The sequence below is a fragment of the Littorina saxatilis genome, linkage group LG6 (assembly GCF_037325665.1).
Source record: "Littorina saxatilis isolate snail1 linkage group LG6, US_GU_Lsax_2.0, whole genome shotgun sequence".
NCBI classification, from domain to species: domain Eukaryota; kingdom Metazoa; phylum Mollusca; class Gastropoda; order Littorinimorpha; family Littorinidae; genus Littorina; species Littorina saxatilis.
This window is the reverse complement of record NC_090250.1, coordinates 14,459,558-14,479,679: the sequence shown is the minus strand read 5'-3', so window position 1 is coordinate 14,479,679 and position 20,122 is coordinate 14,459,558. Positions and strand designations below refer to the sequence as shown.

At 50.0% G+C, this 20,122-nt stretch overlaps 1 protein-coding gene across 1 annotated transcript; it reads left to right on the top strand.

Moving 5' to 3' along the window:
• Positions 1 to 13,027: 13,027 nt before the first annotated feature.
• LOC138969682 (uncharacterized abhydrolase domain-containing protein DDB_G0269086-like) lies at positions 13,028 to 13,324 on the top strand. Its single transcript, XM_070342540.1, has one exon. The coding sequence runs from the start codon at positions 13,028 to 13,030 to the stop codon at positions 13,322 to 13,324; it is 297 nt and encodes a 98-aa protein (XP_070198641.1).
• Positions 13,325 to 20,122: the final 6,798 nt, after the last annotated feature.

Genomic DNA, 20,122 nt, shown 5'->3' with positions numbered 1-20,122 from the left:
AAACAATTTCATCTTATTCCTTGTCTGTCCCTGATTCCAAAAACATATAGATATGATATGTTTGGATTAAAAACAAACTCAGTAATCTAAAAAGAATACACATACAGAAAAGCGTGTTATCCTGCTCAGCGCGACCACTACCGCACTATTCTGCATGGCTTGTCGATTTCACTGCCTTTGCCACGAGCAGTGGACTGACGAAACTACGAGTATGTGGTCTTGGAAAAAAAGCAGTGCGTTCAGTTTCATTCTGTGAGTTCGACAGCTTGACTAAAATTAATGTTGTTATTTCGCCTTACGCGACTTGTTTTTCTCTTCTTTTGGGCGGTGAGCATCCTTCTTCATAGCTAATTTTTTTTTCTTACTCAAATTCTTATATTTCCAATTAAATAATAAATAAACAAATATCATATCAATTATAACCTTATTTAAAGAAAGAAAAAAAATACCAGAGGTTAGTTTGAGCTAATTGGATGACAAAGTAGTGCCATCAAAGCGCGTAAACACGTTTAATTATAGGCATATCTACATGCAACCATCCATGACATTTCACGCCTTGAGCTAACCTGTTCAGCAGAAGACTACCGTTATCCATGCACGGAAAGAGAAACGAGTACACAACTTATGAAAACAAAAAAGTCATGTACTTCTTTACATTGTCAATTGTATGTCTCCTCTCTTTCTCTCTCTCTCTCTGTCTGCCTCTGGCTGTCTGTCTGTCTGTCTGTCTGTCTCTCTCTCTCTATCTCTCTCTCTTCTTATCTATCTCTCTCTCTCTTTCTCTCTTCGTCTATATCCCCCCTCTCTCACTCTCTTGTTTTCCTATCTCTCTCTGTCTCTGTCTCTGTTTGTATCTCTTTGTCTCTATCCCTCTCTCTCTCTCTCTGTCTCGTTGTATCTATCCCCCCTCTCTGTCTGTCTGTCTGTCTGTCTGTCTGTCTCTCTCTCTCTCTCTCTCTCTCTCTCTCTCTCTCTCTCTCTCTCTCTCTCTCCCTCTCCCTCTCCCTCTCTCTCTCTCTTCTTTTGGCCACGTTTTCTAATTTGGAAAATCCTTTCAGCACACAAAAACGGTTTTGGCACATCATATTCTTTTTCTCTTCTTTGTGTACACCGCATGCAGCACGTGCGTGTGCGTGTTCAACTCATGCTCACTTCCGAAACGAATGAAAAGCTCGTTGAAATCACCAAAAAGGAAAGACCCGGATTAGAAAACACGAGGAGGGACGATGGGAAGGTTCGGAGCGTAAACAGCGAAACCTCCCCAGTGATTATGAAGCGTATCATAAAGGTGCAGAGAGTGTGAAGATTACACAGGTGCAACTTTACAGTAGAATATATTGCAGGGAGTAACGATTGATAGTTTTGCTCGTCAGTGGAAGAGTGTGTTGAAGGTGGTGGCAAAGTTGTGAGGTGGGTGTGGGGTGGGGGGGGGGGGGGGGTAAAGGGAGATGGGATTGGAGAAGGAAGGAGGAGAAGTAAAGAGAGTTTATTCATGAAACAAATGAGGGGAACATGCAAAAAAGAAAGGTCTGTGCTAGTCGCTGGCAATTATGTATCCAGAATCCAATCCCGTTTCAGGTGAGACACGTGCAAGATGCGCGTATGTTCGTGTGCATAGGTGTGAGTGAGTGGGTGAATGAGTGAGTGAGGGAGTGAGTGAGCGTGTGTGTGTGTGTGTGTGTGTGTGCTTGTGTGTGTGTGCTTGTGTATGTGTCGGGGCAGGGACAGGGACAGGGGTAGGGACAGGGACAGGGGTAGGGACAGGGACAGGGGTAGGGACAGGGACAGGGACAGGGACAGGGACAGGGACAGGGGCAGGGACAGGGACAGGGGTAGGGACAGGGACAGGGGTAGGGACAGGGGCAGGGGTAGGGACAGGGACAGGGGTAGGGACAGGGACAGGGACAGGGGTAGGGACAGGGACAGGGGTAGGGACAGGGACAGGGGTAGGGACAGGGGCAGGGGTAGGGACAGGGACAGGGGTAGGGACAGGGACAGGGACAGGGACAGGGACAGGGGCAGGGACAGGGACAGGGGTAGGGACAGGGGCAGGGGTAGGGACAGGGACAGGGGTAGGGACAGGGACAGGGGTAGGGACAGGGGTAGGGACAGGGGTAGGGACAGGGGTAGGGACAGGGACAGGGACAGGGGTAGGGACAGGGACAGGGGTAGGGACAGGGACAGGGGTAGGGACAGGGACAGGGGTAGGGACAGGGGTAGGGACAGGGACAGGGACAGGGGTGGGGACAGGGGTAGGGACAGGGGTAGGGACAGGGACAGGGGTAGGGACAGGGGCAGGGGTAGGGACAGGGGTAGGGACAGGGACAGGGACAGGGGTAGGGACAGGGGCAGGGGTAGGGACAGGGACAGGGGTAGGGACAGGGGCAGGGGTAGGGACAGGGACAGGGGTAGGGACAGGGGCAGGGACAAAGACAGGGACAGGGGTAGGGACAGGGACAGGGACAGGGGCAGGGGTAGGGACAGGGGCAGGGGTAGGGACAGGGACAGGGACAGGGACAGGGGTAGGGACAGGGACAGGGACAGGGGTAGGGGTAGGGACAGGGGTAGGGACAGGGGCAGGGGTAGGGACAGGGACAGGGGTAGGGACAGGGACAGGGACAGGGACAGGGACAGGGGTAGGGACAGGGACAGGGGCAGGGGTAGGGACAGGGGTAGGGACAGGGACAGGGACAGGGACAGGGACAGGGGTAGGGACAGGGACAGGGACAGGGGTAGGGACAGGGACAGGGACAGGGGCAGGGGTAGGGACAGGGGCAGGGACAGGGACAGGGACAGGGACAGGGACAGGGACAGGGGTAGGGACAGGGGCAGGGGTAGGGACAGGGACAGGGGTAGGGACAGGGACAGGGGTAGGGACAGGGACAGGGGTAGGGACAGGGACAGGGGTAGGGACAGGGGCAGGGGTAGGGACAGGGACAGGGGTAGGGACAGGGACAGGGACAGGGACAGGGACAGGGACAGGGGTAGGGACAGGGGCAGGGGTAGGGACAGGGACAGGGGTAGGGACAGGGACAGGGACAGGGACAGGGGTAGGGACAGGGACAGGGGTAGGGACAGGGGTAAGGGTAGGGACAGGGGTAGGGACAGGGACAGGGGCAGGGGTAGGGACAGGGGCAGGGGTAGGGACAGGGACAGGGGTAGGGACAGGGGCAGGGGTAGGGACAGGGACAGGGGTAGGGACAGGGGTAGGGGTAGGGACAGGGGCAGGGGTAGGGACAGGGGCAGGGGTAGGGACAGGGACAGGGGTAGGGACAGGGGCAGGGGTAGGGACAGGGACAGGGGTAGGGACAGGGGTAGGGGTAGGGACAGAGGTAGGGACAGGGACAGGGACAGGGACAGGGACAGGGGTAGGGACAGGGGCAGGGGTAGGGACAGGGGTAGGGACAGGGACAGGGACAGGGACAGGGACAGGGACAGGGACAGGGGTAGGGACAGGGACAGGGACAGGGGTAGGGACAGGGGTAGGGGTAGGGACAGGGGTAGGGACAGGGGCAGGGGTAGGGACAGGGACAGGGACAGGGGTAGGGACAGGGACAGGGACAGGGGTAGGGACAGGGACAGGGGTAGGGGTAGGGACAGGGACAGGGGTAGGGGTAGGGACAGGGGCAGGGGCAGGGACAGGGGCAGGGGTAGGGACAGGGGTAGGGACAGGGACAGGGGTAGGGACAGGGGCAGGGGTAGGGACAGGGACAGGGGTAGGGACAGGGGTAGGGACAGGGACAGGGGTAGGGACAGGGACAGGGGTAGGGACAGGGACAGGGACAGGGGTAGGGACAGGGGTAGGGACAGGGGCAGGGACAGGGGTAGGGACAGGGGCAGGGGTAGGGACAGGGACAGGGGTAGGGGTAGGGACAGGGACAGGGACAGGGGTAGGGACAGGGACAGGGGCAGGGGTAGGGACAGGGACAGGGACAGGGGTAGGGACAGGGACAGGGGTAGGGGTAGGGACAGGGGCAGGGGCAGGGACAGGGGTAGGGACAGGGGCAGGGGTAGGGACAGGGACAGGGGTAGGGACAGGGGTAGGGACAGGGACAGGGACAGGGGTAGGGACAGGGGCAGGGGTAGGGACAGGGGCAGGGGTAGGGACAGGGACAGGGACAGGGACAGGGGTAGGGACAGGGGCAGGGGTAGGGACAGGGGCAGGGGTAGGGACAGGGACAGGGACAGGGACAGGGGTAGGGACAGGGGCAGGGGTAGGGACAGGGGTAGGGACAGGGGCAGGGGTAGGGACAGGGACAGGGGTAGGGACAGGGGCAGGGGTAGGGACAGGGGTAGGGACAGGGACAGGGACAGGGGTAGGGACAGGGGCAGGGGTAGGGACAGGGACAGGGGTAGGGACAGGGGCAGGGGTAGGGACAGGGACAGGGGTAGGGACAGGGGCAGGGGTAGGGACAGGGGCAGGGGTAGGGACAGGGACAGGGGCAGGGCTAGGGACAGGGGTAGGGACAGGGGTAGGGACAGGGGCAGGGGTAGGGACAGGGGCAGGGGTAGGGACAGGGACAGGGGTAGGGACAGGGGCAGGGGTAGGGACAGGGACAGGGGTAGGGACAGGGACAGGGGTAGGGACAGGGGTAGGGGTAGGGACAGGGACAGGGGTAGGGACAGGGGCAGGGGTAGGGACAGGGACAGGGGTAGGGACAGGGGCAGGGGTAGGGACAGGGGTAGGGACAGGGGCAGGGGTAGGGACAGGGGTAGGGACAGGGGCAGGGGTAGGGACAGGGACAGGGGTAGGGACAGGGGCAGGGGTAGGGACAGGGGTAGGGACAGGGACAGGGACAGGGGTAGGGACAGGGGCAGGGGTAGGGACAGGGACAGGGGTAGGGACAGGGGCAGGGGTAGGGACAGGGACAGGGGTAGGGACAGGGGCAGGGGTAGGGACAGGGGTAGGGACAGGGACAGGGACAGGGGTAGGGACAGGGGCAGGGGTAGGGACAGGGACAGGGGTAGGGACAGGGGCAGGGGTAGGGACAGGGGTAGGGACAGGGGCAGGGGTAGGGACAGGGGCAGGGGTAGGGACAGGGACAGGGGTAGGGACAGGGGCAGGGGTAGGGACAGGGGCAGGGGTAGGGACAGGGGTAGGGACAGGGGTAGGGACAGGGGCAGGGGTAGGGACAGGGGTAGGGACAGGGGCAGGGGTAGGGACAGGGGCAGGGACAGGGACAGGGGTAGGGACAGGGGCAGGGGTAGGGACAGGGGTAGGGACAGGGACAGGGGTAGGGACAGGGACATGGACATGGACAGGGACAGGGACAGGGACATGGACAGGGACATGGACAGGGACATGGACAGGGACAGGGACAGGGACAGGGACATGGACATGGACAGGGGCAGGGGTAGGGACAGGGACAGGGGCAGGGGTAGGGACAGGGGTAGGGGCAGGGACAGGGACAGGGACAGGGACAGGGGTAGGGACAGGGACAGGGACAGGGACAGGGGTAGGGACAGGGGCAGGGGTAGGGACAGGGGCAGGGGTAGGGACAGGGACAGGGGTAGGGACAGGGGCAGGGGTAGGGACAGGGACAGGGGTAGGGACAGGGACAGGGGTAGGGACAGGGGCAGGGGTAGGGACAGGGGCAGGGGTAGGGACAGGGACAGGGGTAGGGACAGGGACAGGGGTAGGGACAGGGACAGGGGTAGGGACAGGGACAGGGACAGGGACAGGGACAGGGGTAGGGACAGGGACAGGGGTAGGGACAGGGGCAGGGGTAGGGACAGGGGCAGGGGTAGGGACAGGGGCAGGGGTAGGGACAGGGACAGGGGTAGGGACAGGGGCAGGGGTAGGGACAGGGACAGGGGTAGGGACAGGGGCAGGGGTAGGGACAGGGGCAGGGGTAGGGACAGGGACAGGGGTAGGGACAGGGACAGGGGCAGGGGTAGGGACAGGGGCAGGGACAGGGGTAGGGACAGGGGCAGGGGTAGGGACAGGGACAGGGGTAGGGACAGGGGCAGGGACAGGGGTAGGGACAGGGGCAGGGGTAGGGACAGGGACAGGGGTAGGGACAGGGGCAGGGGTAGGGACAGGGGCAGGGGTAGGGACAGGGACAGGGGTAGGGACAGGGGCAGGGGTAGGGACAGGGGCAGGGACAGGGGTAGGGACAGGGGCAGGGGTAGGGACAGGGACAGGGGTAGGGACAGGGGCAGGGGTAGGGACAGGGGCAGGGGTAGGGACAGGGACAGGGGTAGGGACAGGGACAGGGGCAGGGGTAGGGACAGGGGCAGGGGTAGGGACAGGGGCAGGGGTAGGGACATGGGCAGGGGTAGGGACAGGGACAGGGGTAGGGACAGGGGCAGGGGTAGGGACAGGGGTAGGGGTAGGGACATGGGCAGGGGTAGGGACAGGGACAGGGGTAGGGACAGGGGCAGGGGTAGGGACAGGGACAGGGGTAGGGACAGGGGCAGGGGTAGGGACAGGGACAGGGACAGGGACAGGGACAGGGGCAGGGGTAGGGACAGGGGCAGGGGTAGGGACAGGGGCAGGGGTAGGGACAGGGACAGGGGTAGGGACAGGGACAGGGGTAGGGACAGGGACAGGGGTAGGGACAGGGGCAGGGGTAGGGACAGGGGCAGGGGTAGGGACAGGGACAGGGGTAGGGACAGGGACAGGGGTAGGGACAGGGGCAGGGGTAGGGACAGGGACAGGGGTAGGGACAGGGACAGGGGTAGGGACAGGGACAGGGGTAGGGACAGGGGCAGGGGTAGGGACAGGGACAGGGGTAGGGACAGGGGCAGGGGTAGGGACAGGGGCAGGGGTAGGGACAGGGACAGGGGTAGGGACAGGGACAGGGGTAGGGACAGGGACAGGGGTAGGGACAGGGGTAGGGACAGGGACAGGGGTAGGGACAGGGGCAGGGGTAGGGACAGGGACAGGGGTAGGGACAGGGGCAGGGGTAGGGACAGGGGCAGGGGTAGGGACAGGGACAGGGGTAGGGACAGGGGCAGGGGTAGGGACAGGGGTAGGGACAGGGACAGGGGCAGGGGTAGGGACAGGGGCAGGGGTAGGGACAGGGGTAGGGACAGGGACAGGGGCAGGGGCAGGGGTAGGGACAGGGGTAGGGACAGGGACAGGGGTAGGGACATGGACAGGGACAGGGGCAGGGACAGGGGCAGGGGCAGGGACAGGGGTAGGGACAGGGACAGGGGCAGGGGCAGGGACAGAGACAGGGACGGACAGGGACAGGGACAGATAATCTGAGACCGGCAAACAATCAGACATGAAGACTAACAAACGGAAAAGAAGAAGTAGGTTGCGATTATTTACGCAAGACACATTGCGTTTTATGACTGACCCTCCATGCAATCGCCCCATATCCCTTCCCACTTTTGTTCCCTGTCACTCTCCTTATTTCCCTTCCTAATTCCATTTCCCCGCCTTAAGATGGGTAACTTCCTTCTCGTATGTACAAGATCATGTACACCTCGAAAGAGGTCACCAGGCTTTTACAAAGGAGACGAGCAACCTTCCACTTTTTTAGAGGGATACTATTCATCTTACCGTGTTTGTATGAGTTTCTGGCGAATTTGAAGAATTTGAAGAATTTGGGGATCCAGTATACCGTAATGAAGACGCGGCAGATTTGCTCGAGAAAAAACCCCACAAGTCTGCTACTTAATCAAGTCAAAGTGATTGAATGAGCATCCAGGCGCTGCTTCTCTCCTGTGCTGAAGTTTAAACTTAGTTTAAAAATAGTGCGGAGCTGGTTTACGTCAGTTGCGCCACTGGGGACCCAGCGGCCCTGGTAACTGACAATATTGAGTCGCGTTAACGCTGTCAAGGGAAATAGCCAAATTCTCACACAAGAGTGCACTTTCTATTGCATGTTACATGTGTGTACTTGTTTTGCAAATTAAGACAGTCTTGCTGCATGTTACCATTATTTCAAACCCTGAACCTCATTGCATAACTTTCAAAGCGATCTGAGAGCGTGTTCCCTTAAAATATGTTTATCTAAAACCGGCCGTTCCATCCGACCGACCCAACTTGTGGGCGACTTCAAACCGTTGAGAAAAAACCTTGTGATGGTGTTTTCAACCTACACACAGCTTGGGGCCTCAAGCTTGAATGTAGTCCTATTGTACAAACTGCTTGAACTTTTAGGACCAAACACTTGAATGTAGTCCTATTGTACAAACTGCTTGAACTTTTAGGACCAAACACTTGAATGTAGTCCTATTGTACAAACTGCTTGAACTTGCAGGACCAAACACTTGAATGTAGTCCTATTGTACAAACTGCTTGAACTTTTAGGACCAAACACTTGAATGTAGTCCTATTGTACAAACTGCTTGAACTTTTAGGACCAAACACTTGAATGTAGTCCTATTGTACAAACTGCTTGAACTTGTAGGACCAAACACTTGAATGTAGTCCTATTGTACAAACTGCTTGAACTTTTAGGACCAAACACTTGAATGTAGTCCTATTGTACAAACTGCTTTAACTTGTAGGACCAAACACTTGAATGTAGTCCTATTGTACAAACTGCTTTAACTTTTAGGTCCAAACACTTGAATGTAGTTCTATTGTACAAACTGCTTTAACTTTTAGGACCAAACACTTGAATGTAGTCCTATTGTACAAACTGCTTTAACTTTTAGGACCAAACACTTGAATGTAGTCCTATTGTACAAACTGCTTGAACTTTTAGGTCCAAACACTTGAATGTAGTCCTATTGTACAAACTGCTTGAACTTCTAGGACCAAACACTTGAATGTAGTCCTATTGTACAAACTGCTTGAACTTTTAGGTCCAAACACTTGAATGTAGTCCTATTGTACAAACTGCTTGAACTTTTAGGTCCAAACACTTGAATGTAGTCCTATTGTACAAACTGCTTGAACTTTTAGGTCCAAACACTTGAATGTAGTCCTATTGTACAAACTGCTTGAACTTTTAGGACCAAACACTTCAATTAAGTGTTTTAAAAACAACTTTGGGTTCTAAAGGCTAGATTCTAGTAATTTTCTACTTACAGTTTTTGGGTTTTAGGACCACACGCTTGAATGTAGCGCTTTTGCAGAAACAGCTTTTGGTTTTAGGACCAAACGCTGGGATGTAGCGCTTTTCTATAAACAGCTTGGGTTTCAGGACCTAAAGCTTGAATGTAGTTGCTTTCAAGACCAAACGTGTGAATCTAGTGCTTTTGTGTCAAACAGCTTTGGGGTCAAAGACCAACATCTTGTGAACACCTCCAACTTATTGTTCCAGGACCAAAGGCTTTGAATCATCAAGGAAAACGTGCTCTGAGCAGGAAGGCAGCTTTAAAGGTCCTTGTCTACATTTTTATACCGAAATCGCCATTTGACCATTAAAATGCAGTCTATTATCTACAAGTATCAACAATACACCCCCTTTCGATCAGGAAAGACGAAGCCAGTGCAGCCGTTTGAAAATTCATTGTAGTATTCCAGCGTAGTACTCATAGTAGGATATCCTTATTTGGAAAATGCCAAGCGCAAAACTCCTCTCAAATCCCGTGCATTTCGTGCGTTTAAAAAAAAAGCGTGGACAGCGCTCCAGTGTCAAACTGTTGCTGCACTTGTTTGGGCGTGGCTATAAGCACAGTGACATGAATTTGATTGGTCAGTATTTTTAGGCAAAGCACATGTTCTCAGCAAACAGAAAACAAAATATTGAAAGCGTGAGTCACGCTACCCAAAAATAAAATCTTTTTTTACATATATATTTTTTTCTATAACTTTTTTTCCCCATGGTTCATTCATCATCTGACATAACTTTTTAGCGAAATCTAACCATAAGATTATTGAAAAAAAAGCAAAAATGTAGACGACCACCTTTAAATAACCCCCTCCTCTTGAATGACTCTATTCATCCCAGTGGTTATGATCCCCCGGGAGAGTGAAGCGATGTGCACGGGGCATTATTATGAAGAAACTCATCTCCATTGCCGCGTTTTACAGGTTCGCTGTGACAGTGATGAACGAGAACCGCTCTTATTTGCTCCCCTCCCTCTCCACCCTCCATGTTCAACCCCAAGCTGCAGTTAGTAGCCTCCCTTGTCAACTCTTCAACGTCGCAGACCGTTTATTAGCGCCCTTTTTCAACTCGCTGCGAGAAGGCGACACAATGTGCAAGTTGTTGCGGCAGTTTTCCACCCTAACGAAGACTAGTGTAGTGGTAAGGTTGTATTTGATGCGGAGTTGTCATTTTCTGTTTGTCCGCCTGTTCCTCTGTCTCTAAATCTTTCAAGTTCTGTATATCTCTCTCTCTCTCACTCTCTCTCTCTCTCTGTATTAGTCCCTCCCTGTCCGTTTATCTCTCCGCTCAGTGTGTGTATGTGTGTGTGTGCCAGTGCAATGCATGCGCACGTGTGAGCGTGTATGTGTGTGTCTGCGTGCGAGCGTGTATGCGTGCGTGTGTGCGCTCGTGCGTGCACACATGTTGATGTACAACTTCAAAGCTCTGGCCCACATCGTCATGCGCGGGCAGTACACAGCAAACTTCTGAATTACAGCGACATCAGACAGTTTTACCAACACACCTTTGACTGTACTGTGACTTGTATCGTGCCATGGACAAGGCAGAACAAGCACACAGGGCACAAAGAAACCAAGTTATCAAAGTTGACATTATGCAGGGGAGGTGGTGGGAGATGGGGGTGGGGTGCAGGAGGGAGAGCGGGGCGAGGGGAATGGAGGGGGGGGGGTGTCTTTTTACGGGTACATCAAAGAAATGGTGTGAACCTTGACATTCAAATGTAACTGCAACACTAACGTCCGTATTGCAGTGGCCCTGGACGTCGCAGCAAGACGAACGATATCTTTGATTCAATATACAGTCATGTTGCAGAATAAATTAATTTCCGACTAACAAAAGTCATCATTGGCCCAATGATTCTGTATATTCGACCAGCGGAAAGCAAGCGAAAATCACATTACAACATTGACTTTACACAAAAGCTAACTTTAAAAAAATATCTCTTGATGATGCAGTTTAGTAATGATGATCTTTGCTTCAAATCTTCGGCAAGGCTCCGGATTTAGGTAATTGTGAAATATATTGGAGGTAATTGTGAGGCATGGTAGAGTATGTGCAGTTAAACAACTAACCAACAAACCAACCAATCAACTCTGTGTCCGCAACAGAGGGATGTTCTAGTGAATGTTTTGTGTTGTAAATCATTAAGTGTTCACGAAAGTAATTGTTGTTGTTGCCGTTGTTCTTGTTCTTTTTACATTTAGTCAAGTTTTGACTAAATGTTTTAACGTAGAGGGGGGAATCGAGACGAGGGTCGTGGTGTATGTGCGTGTGTGTGTGTGTCTGTCTGTGTGTGTGTAGAGCGATTCAGACTAAACTACTGGACCGATCTTTATGAAATTTGACATGAGAGTTCCTGGGTATGAAATCCCCGAACGTTTTTTTCATTTTTTTGATAAATGTCTTTGATGACGTCATATCCGGCTTTTCGTGAAAGTTGAGGCGGCACTGTCACGCCCTCATTTTTCAACCAAATTGGTTGAAATTTTGGTCAAGTAATCTTTGACGAAGCCCGGACTTCGGTATTGCATTTCAGCTTGGTGGCTTAAAAATTAATTAATGACTTTGGTCATTAAAAATCTGAAAATTGTAAAAAAAAAAAAAAATTTATAAAACGATCTAAATTTACGTTTATCTTATTCTCCATCATTTTCTGATTCCAAAAACATATAAATATGTTATATTTGGATTAAAAACAAGCTCTGAAAATTAAATATATACAAATTATTATCAAAATTAAATTGTCGAAATCAATTTAAAAACACTTTCATCTTATTCCTTGTCGGTTCCTGATTCCAAAAACATATAGATATGATATGTTTGGATTAAAAACACGCTCAGAAAGTTAAAACAAAGAGAGGTACAGAAAAGCGTGCTATCCTTCTTAGCGCAACTACTACCCCGCTCTTCTTGTCAATTTCATTGCCTTTGCCATGAGCGGTGGACTGACGATGCTACGAGTACACGGTCTTGCTGAAAAATGGCATTGCGTTCAGTTTCATTCTGTGAGTTCGACAGCTACTTGACTAAATGTTGTATTTTCGCCTTACGCGACTTGTTCTTTTTCTTGTTGTCGTCGTCGTTGTTGTTTCTATTTTTAACTTTTCTTTGTATAGTGGTTATACTTCTCTGACCAATATTGTCAAAACCACGAACGTATCCCACTTTAGTATGCCTCTAGCTGTCTTTGAAACTTTGAATAGCACAGTACTGTCCTGCAATGAGCGGCTCAGATAATACTCAATTTTCTTAAACTTAAAAGGGCTCACCGCTTTAGAACCTTGCCCTAAAGTGTCAAACCTTACACAGAGTTGGTGTCAAATTATTGAGAAAGAGGACATAACTCATCAAGTTTCAAGTCTTACATAGTCTCGAAGGTCAAATTATTCAGAAGAAAAAAACATAACTCATGACTACGGACTGGCATAATCAATAACATCACAGGCGCATTGAGGTGTGTCAGAAGACGAAAGAGAGGTGAGATGGAGGTGTTCGGCTAAGGGTAGGGGTTGAGGCTGGCGGACAGGGAGGGGGACTGGAAAAAGAGGAGACGGAGGGGGGGAGGAAGGCGAGGAGTGGGAGACGGAGGGGGAGGATGGATGGATTAGAGGGAGGAGGAGGAGACGAAAGAGAAGGAGAGATGCTGAGTGAGGGAGGAGGAGGAGGAGACGAAAGAGGAGAAGGGATGGTGAATGTGGGGGAAACGAATGAGAAGGAGGATGGAATGTAGGAGACGGTGGAAGAAGAGCAGGAGAAGGGTGACGGAGTGGGGGGGGGGCGAATGTAGAGGAGGATGAAACACAGGAGTGGTTGAAGAGCAAACAAGGAAAGAGGATGGAGGAGGAAGAGACACAGGAGTGGTGGAAGATGAGACGAAGATAGAGGATGGAGGAGGAAGAGACACAGGAGTGGTGGAAGATGAGACGAAGATAGAGGATGGAGGAGGATGAGACACAGGAGTGGTGGAAGATGAGACGAAGATAGAGGATGGAGGAGGAAGAGACACAGGAATGGTGGAAGATGAGACGAAGATAGAGGATGGAGGAGGAAAAGACACAGGAGTGGTGGAAGATGAGACGAAGATAGAGGATGGAGGAGGAAAAGACACAGGAATGGTGGAAGATGAGACGAAGATAGAGGATGGAGGAGGAAGAGACACAGGAGTGGTGGAAGATGAGACGAAGATAGAGGATGGAGGAGGAAGAGACACAGGAGTGGTGGAAGATGAGACGAAGATAGAGGATGGAGGAGGAAGAGACACAGGAGTGGTGGAAGATGAGACGAAGATAGAGGATGGAGGAGGTTGAGACACAGGAGTGGTGGAAGATGAGACGAAGATAGAGGATGGAGGAGGAAGAGACACAGGAGTGGTGGAAGATGAGACGAAGATAGAGGATGGAGGAGGTTGAGACACAGGAGTGGTGGAAGATGAGACGAAGATAGAGGATGGAGGAGGAAGAGACACAGGAGTGGTGGAAGATGAAACGAAGATAGAGGATGGAGGAGGATGAGACACAGGAGTGGTGGAAGATGAGACGAAGATAGAGGATGGAGGAGGAAGAGACACAGGAGTGGTGGAAGATGAGACGAAGATAGAGGATGGAGGAGGAAGAGACACAGGAGTGGTGGAAGAGGAAACGAAGAAAGAGGATGGAGTAGGAAGAAGGGGAGCAGTACAAGATTGGACGAGGAGGGAGAAGAGGTCGATCAGAAAAAAAAGTAGGCCGGGGGAGGGGAGAGGGTGGTATTGAAGAGGAGAAGCGATTCACTCCTGATTCGAATAGAAGTGACACAACACCAGATGGGGTAAGATGATAATGGGGAGGAAATAGAGACTGTGAATTTTAATGAAGAACGTGAACTGAAGAGGGGGAGAGATGAAAGCAAAAATTCCTATGATTGCAGGAAAAACTGATGGGCATGGATGTCGAATGATCCAAAGGAAGAGGAGAGGAAGAGACTATTTGTAAGAGGAGGTAGAGCAAGTGATTATTGGTGATTGCAGGGAGCACAGAAAGATATGGAACGAGACAGAGACAGAGAAAGAGAGAGGGATAAAGAGAGAGAGAGAGAGAGAGAGAGAGAGAGAGAAAGAAAGACAGACAGAGACAGTTAGAAACAAAGAGAGAGAGACACATAGAAAGAGATACAAAGAGAAAGGGAGACAGAGAGAGACAGAGAGAGAGACAAACAAGGTGAGATTGGACATAAGAGCAAGGAATTATTGCTGATTGCAAAGAAAATAGGGTTGGGGGGGGGGGGGATCAGGGTTGGGGGAGTTGGGGGGGGGGGGGGGAGGTAATATTGACGCAAAAAGACGGGCAAATGCAAGTGGACCGAGTGAAACTGTTTTAGGGAGTTTGTTGGATAAGAACAAAGGGTGACGAGAAGGTAAGAGTTGATGAGTCGATACAATTGATCGATTCTTAATTGTTGTACGCCCTATCAACCGGGAGGGGAAGGGCGGGGGGGGTAAGGGGTGGGGGGGCTGTCAATTGAGAGTTATACAGAAGGTACGAAGAGGGTGCACGAAGGGGGTTGGGAGGGGGGGGGGGGGCAGGGAGGGAGAAGAGTTAAAAGCTCAGTCCTTTCCGTGAAAACAGCTCTGCAGCTTACGACCTCAGACCTCTCCTCCACCGGGACACATACAGGGAACCAACTGCCTGGCTGCGTTCTGTGCAGAGTGGGATTTTCACATTAATTAATTTCTTAAGAATAAAAAATAACACTCAAACACCAAAATGAAATAAATATTTCGGAGTAAAAACTCCTTCTTCAGTAATGGAATCAAAACAAACGATCATTAATTATTAATATTAATTAATTTCTTCAAAGCTTCTGGAGTCAATCTGTGAAATTGTTTCATCATGAAAATCCAACTCAAATGGAGTACACTACATTGGGGTGTACACGTTAAAGATCCCACGATTGACAAAAGGGTCTTTCCTGGCAAAATTGTATGGGCATAGATAAAAAAAAAATTGTCCACCAAAATACCCGTGTGACTTGGAATAATAGGCCGCGGCGTGAAAAGGAGGATATGCGCCGAAATGGCTGCGATCTGCTGGCCGATGTGAATGCGTGATGTATTGTGTAAAAAAAATTCCATCTCACACGGCATAAATAAATCCCTGCGCCTTGAATATGTGCGCGATATAAATTGCATAAAAAAAATTTTTAAATAAAAAAATCCCTGCGCTTATAACTGCACTCACGGAATACGCGCGATATAAGCCTCATATTGATTGATTGATTTCTTGAAAGCCTCTAGAGTCAATCTGTGAAATTGTTTCATCATGAAAATCCAACTCAAATGGAGTTGATTTCTTGAAAGCCTCTAGAGTCAATCTGTGAAATTATTTCATCAAGAAAATCCAACTCAAATGGAAGGATAACCTCATTCCATGTATAAGCCTGGGCAGTTCTAGGGCAGTTGACGAGAAGGACTGCGCCTTTAACTGTTAAGAAGGGATTGGGGCGGGGAGGGAATTATTGCCACTTAGACTAGAAAAGAGGGAAAAGGCTATCGGAATTCGGAGACAAATGAAAGGTCCCATTTATATAAACGTTGGGGAACGCGGTGGCAGTGGAAGAAAATATTGATAATTTTCCTAGAAAAGAAAATAAGAAATTGAAAAAGGCTGTCTTTAACTGCTATAAAGGAAAGATCGAGTGGACGGGGGGTGGAGCAGAATGATGCCGGAATGATGCTCTTGAGAGCAGGGGGCAAGAGAACGGGATGACGAAGAGAGGATGGAAAGCTTCACACGAAAGAGGAAAGAGAAATAAGAGTCTTTTTGACGCTGCGAAAGATAGAGAGCTTTTTGTTGATTGTGGAACTAGAAGAGGAGGAGGGGGAGAAGGGGGTTGCAAGAGGGGGAAGACGGAGCCAGAAGATTTCCCCCCTCCAAATGTTACAATAGGGAGGGCGAAGATTGTAACCGAGAAGGAGGATGACAAAAGACTGAGACGAGCATGTGTAAACGACTCCTGTCTTGTGTTGTGTTGGTGTGTATACAAACAAATCTGTATTGGATGCATTAAAAGACCGCATCAAAGTCAACACTAAGAAGCAGACAAACAGAACAAACTGAGATGTCTGTTCCGGTTTGTGACGCATGTAAGAGCTATTCTGATTGGCTAAGAGCAGGACAGAGACAACGCCCGGAAGGCAGTGACAATAACCGGAAGGCAGTGACAACGGCAGTGGTAGACGATTGGTCAATTTCAAAATACTGGTCCCTGATTGGTTGCAGCGTTGTCTCTGTCGTTGTCTCTGTCCGTTTTGTCTTTGTATTACATTCGGTTCGCCTTAGAGAAAAGAACACTCCCTTTCTCTTCTTCGTTTTCTTGCTCTTCTACTTCTTCTTCTGCGTGTACACACGAACAGGGGATAAGGCTAGGAAGTAGGGTATCTTGAATTGTTGTAGAAGGGAAGTCTTGCTGTTCATTAAAGGCACAATTCTGCCCGTGTAAACAGGTCGGCTTACACTCTCAGATCTGGTCAAGCTTTTTACATGGGGTAAGACTGTCACTCCACTTGGTCCCATACCAAATAATGATGTGCCCAGTGGGAATTTGTGTGTGTTGATTAATTAATTTCGTAAAAGCCAGTGAAAATGAATAATTTAAAAAAAAACTCAACTCACTACAGCCAGCAGTCGGGGTGTTCATTTTTGGTATGTGACCAAGTGGAGGGATGGCCTTACTTATTGTAAAAGCCTGGCCAGACCCGAGATGGTGAGCCACACGAAAAGGAGTGTGCCTTTAATCCAAGCTAAAGGGGCAAGAGTGTTCATTGACAGGGAGAGAAATAGGACAATCGGAGGACGAGGACGTCCAAGTTATTGCAGATTGGACAAGACAGCGTCCGTCAGCGTCAAATCTTCACAGGGATCCCGACAAGGGCCAGACGGGCCGGTGTTTCCAATGTCTTGTAACTACAGCAAAACTGATGTAAACTATCACTGTTATTTGCCTGCCTTCTACCCCCTCCCTTTCAATTCCCTTTTTTTGTATACCAACAGAAAAAGAAATGGAAGAAGAAAACGCAAGAGAAAACGCAACAAGAACTTCTAGTGTTACGGTATTTCTTTACCAACAATTCGTAAGCTGTTGATAGCTGACTTCTTCGGGCTGACTGGAAAGGAAGAAAATGTGAAAGAAGAAAGAGAAGAGGTCAAGTTAAACTTGATCAATTTGGAATGAATTATACTGAATTGCATCTTAATTTGTTTTTCTTTCTGGCTCTTGCCCAGTATAGTTCACAATTAAATGAATAGCATGTTGAAGAGAGAGAGAGAGAGAGAGACAGAGAGAGAGACAGAGAGAGAGAGAGAGAGAGAGAGAGAGAGAGAGAGAGAGAGAGAGAGAGAGAGAGAGAGAGAGAAAAAATTCTCTCGAGACCATACAACGTATATATGCAAACAAAATTCAGCATCTTCAAAGGGTGTCTGGGTCACAATTTTCTTGGCAAAGCTGGACGAAACTTGAGAAGTCCCGAGAGAAAGACAAACTGTATATTTTCAAGGCTATAAGTTTGTCTGGAGATTACACAATGATCTGCATAAATACACGGATAGGTCTCCGGAGGCCAAAAAGACCGCAATCCCTACAGACGCAGTGAGATCCTCGCTATCTGCTTTCGGAAAAGGACAGTCAATATCTTATGGACATGCAGAAAACACATAAAGTTAGCTGAAAGTTACTCAGAGGCTACATCCCCAAAGCCCCGACTGACGAGTTTATTATTCTTATGTAGTGACAGACATGGATGTAATATCATACGAGCCACCATTAGGGATGTAGCATTAATAACCCATGAGCTTCTTCTTCTTCTTCTTCGTTTGTGGGCTGAAACTCCCACGTCCACTCATGTTTTTGCACAAGTGGGTTGTTACGTGTATGTTTTTACCCCGCCATTCAGGCAGCCATACGCCGATTTCGTGGGATAACCCATGAGCAAAACACAGCCTTCTTTTCTGACATATTGATAAAAGAAAAGTCTGCGTTTTCTAACAATTTTGGTGGATTATTTGATGAACACAGTTACACAGATCTAGTCAGGACAAGAGTCTGTTCAAAGTCGGTGGGAAAAGCGACCACAGTCTCTAACGTGCATGCATTTTATACCGTGCATGTGCAAGAAATATTTGCACATTAGAATTACAGACACACCGTAACAGCTCTTGGGAAAGAGATCTGACAAAAACTAAAAGAGCACGGCGTCAGAATGTCTGAAATGTAAGCTCCTTTGAATGTTTCTTTGTGCATATTTGAATATCCACTGCAACATCTGCATTTATTGTCAAAAATGATAAGCACAGAAAACAATTATTAGAGAAGATGTAAGTCATAAGAGAGCAAAGATATAAACATTTTTTGAAGTGGCTTTACCTTGTCTGATAACTTTTGAGTGGGGTGGGGGGGGGGGGTGGGAGGGAGGGTGCGCTGAGGGCTGGGAGATTATTTGGACATTCTTCGTGGAGTTTCTTTTGTCTGTGTTGTATGTGAATATTCGTTTACATTCTATAATATAAGAGTAAACTGTGTGAGAGAGAGAAAGAGAGAGAGAGAGAGAGAGAGAGAGAGAGGGGGGGGGAGAGAGGGGGAGAGAGGGGGGAGAGACAGAGACAGAGAGTGGACGAAAGAGAGAGGGGGGAATAACCACACACACACACACACACACACACGCACACACACACACACACACACACACACACTAACATACACTAACACAAGCACGCACTCACACACACACACACACACGCACACACACACACACACACACACGCACACACACACACACACGCGCGCACACACACACACACACACACACACACACACACACACAGATAGAGATAGACACAGGCAGACAAATAAAGAGCGTGAGAGAGCAAGACAAACATAAAAAGCTATAAATTATTAAGTGAGAATAACTCAAGACAGGCTAACAACAACACGTATACACTAACACTGGAAAGCTCAGTCTACGTTCCTTTCCCTATTCTGCAAGGTGTGCTTGAAAGCGTTAAGCAAAACAGCCCGACGTGTCTGAAGGTTTATGACCGTTGAGGGATGTGAACTGATCGATGTCCTGGGAATTCCTGTCCCTCCTCTCAATCAATTCACCGATGTCTAGAATTTCAAGGCAAAGGACATGAAAGTGCCCTTAAACACGCCTCGGCGAGACGCTCACAACTTATCGGCTGTCAGGGCTGTCTAACGGTAACATCAGTTCTGCTTTTTGCGTGATAGCAGATACAGTAAGAAAGCAACGAGGAGAAGCAGACATGCAAACGGACAGTCACGTTCACACGGCCAGTCAGGAAGCCAGGGAGAACAACATGGTAGAAGTCACGCAAGAGCATAGATACATCTGTCTGAGCATGATGTCTTTTTTATTCCAACTGTCTGTGTGGTTTTTTTGGGTGTTTTTTTACAATTTGAAGTGCAGAAATAAATGATATTTCACCCATGCAGTGTTTGAACATGAGCCCTCCCTTAGGTTCCAGTCACCACAAGAAAGAGAAAATGAATACGAAGAGGAGGAGAAGGAAATAGGGGGAAAACAAAAAGACACAGGAAGAAGAAGAAAAAAAAACGCTAAAAAAAGAACAAAAAAGAAAGCAAGGAAAAAAAGTGAAGATTACAACGCTGGAGATCCTGCAAGACAAGGGCCATTCGTTCATTGATTTCTCCAGAGAGGAAAAGGTGATAAAATGAGCGTTCTCCTCTTCTTTTTTTTTCCTTTCTTTTTTTATCTTCTTTTTTTTACAAAACTGGCTGTGATGGTAAGAAACAAAACTTTTCGCAGCGCGCAACGCTCGCATCTGTTGTGGTCGACCCGTGTCTAATGCTGCCATACGCTGGCCATTCTTCGAGACATAAAGACGCCATCATCGCTCTCAAAGGCCTGGCTGCGAAAGCTACTAGCCCTACAAATCACACCATTTGGGTCGTTAGTTGGACATTCCAACCCATGGACACACCCACCTCTGTCCCATTCCATAGATTGAACTGACTTTTTTTCTTTCTTTTTTTTTTAGGTTTTTGCTTTTTGCTCAGAGGGGTGTAGGTGCCGGGTTTTGGCAGGACTTACAATG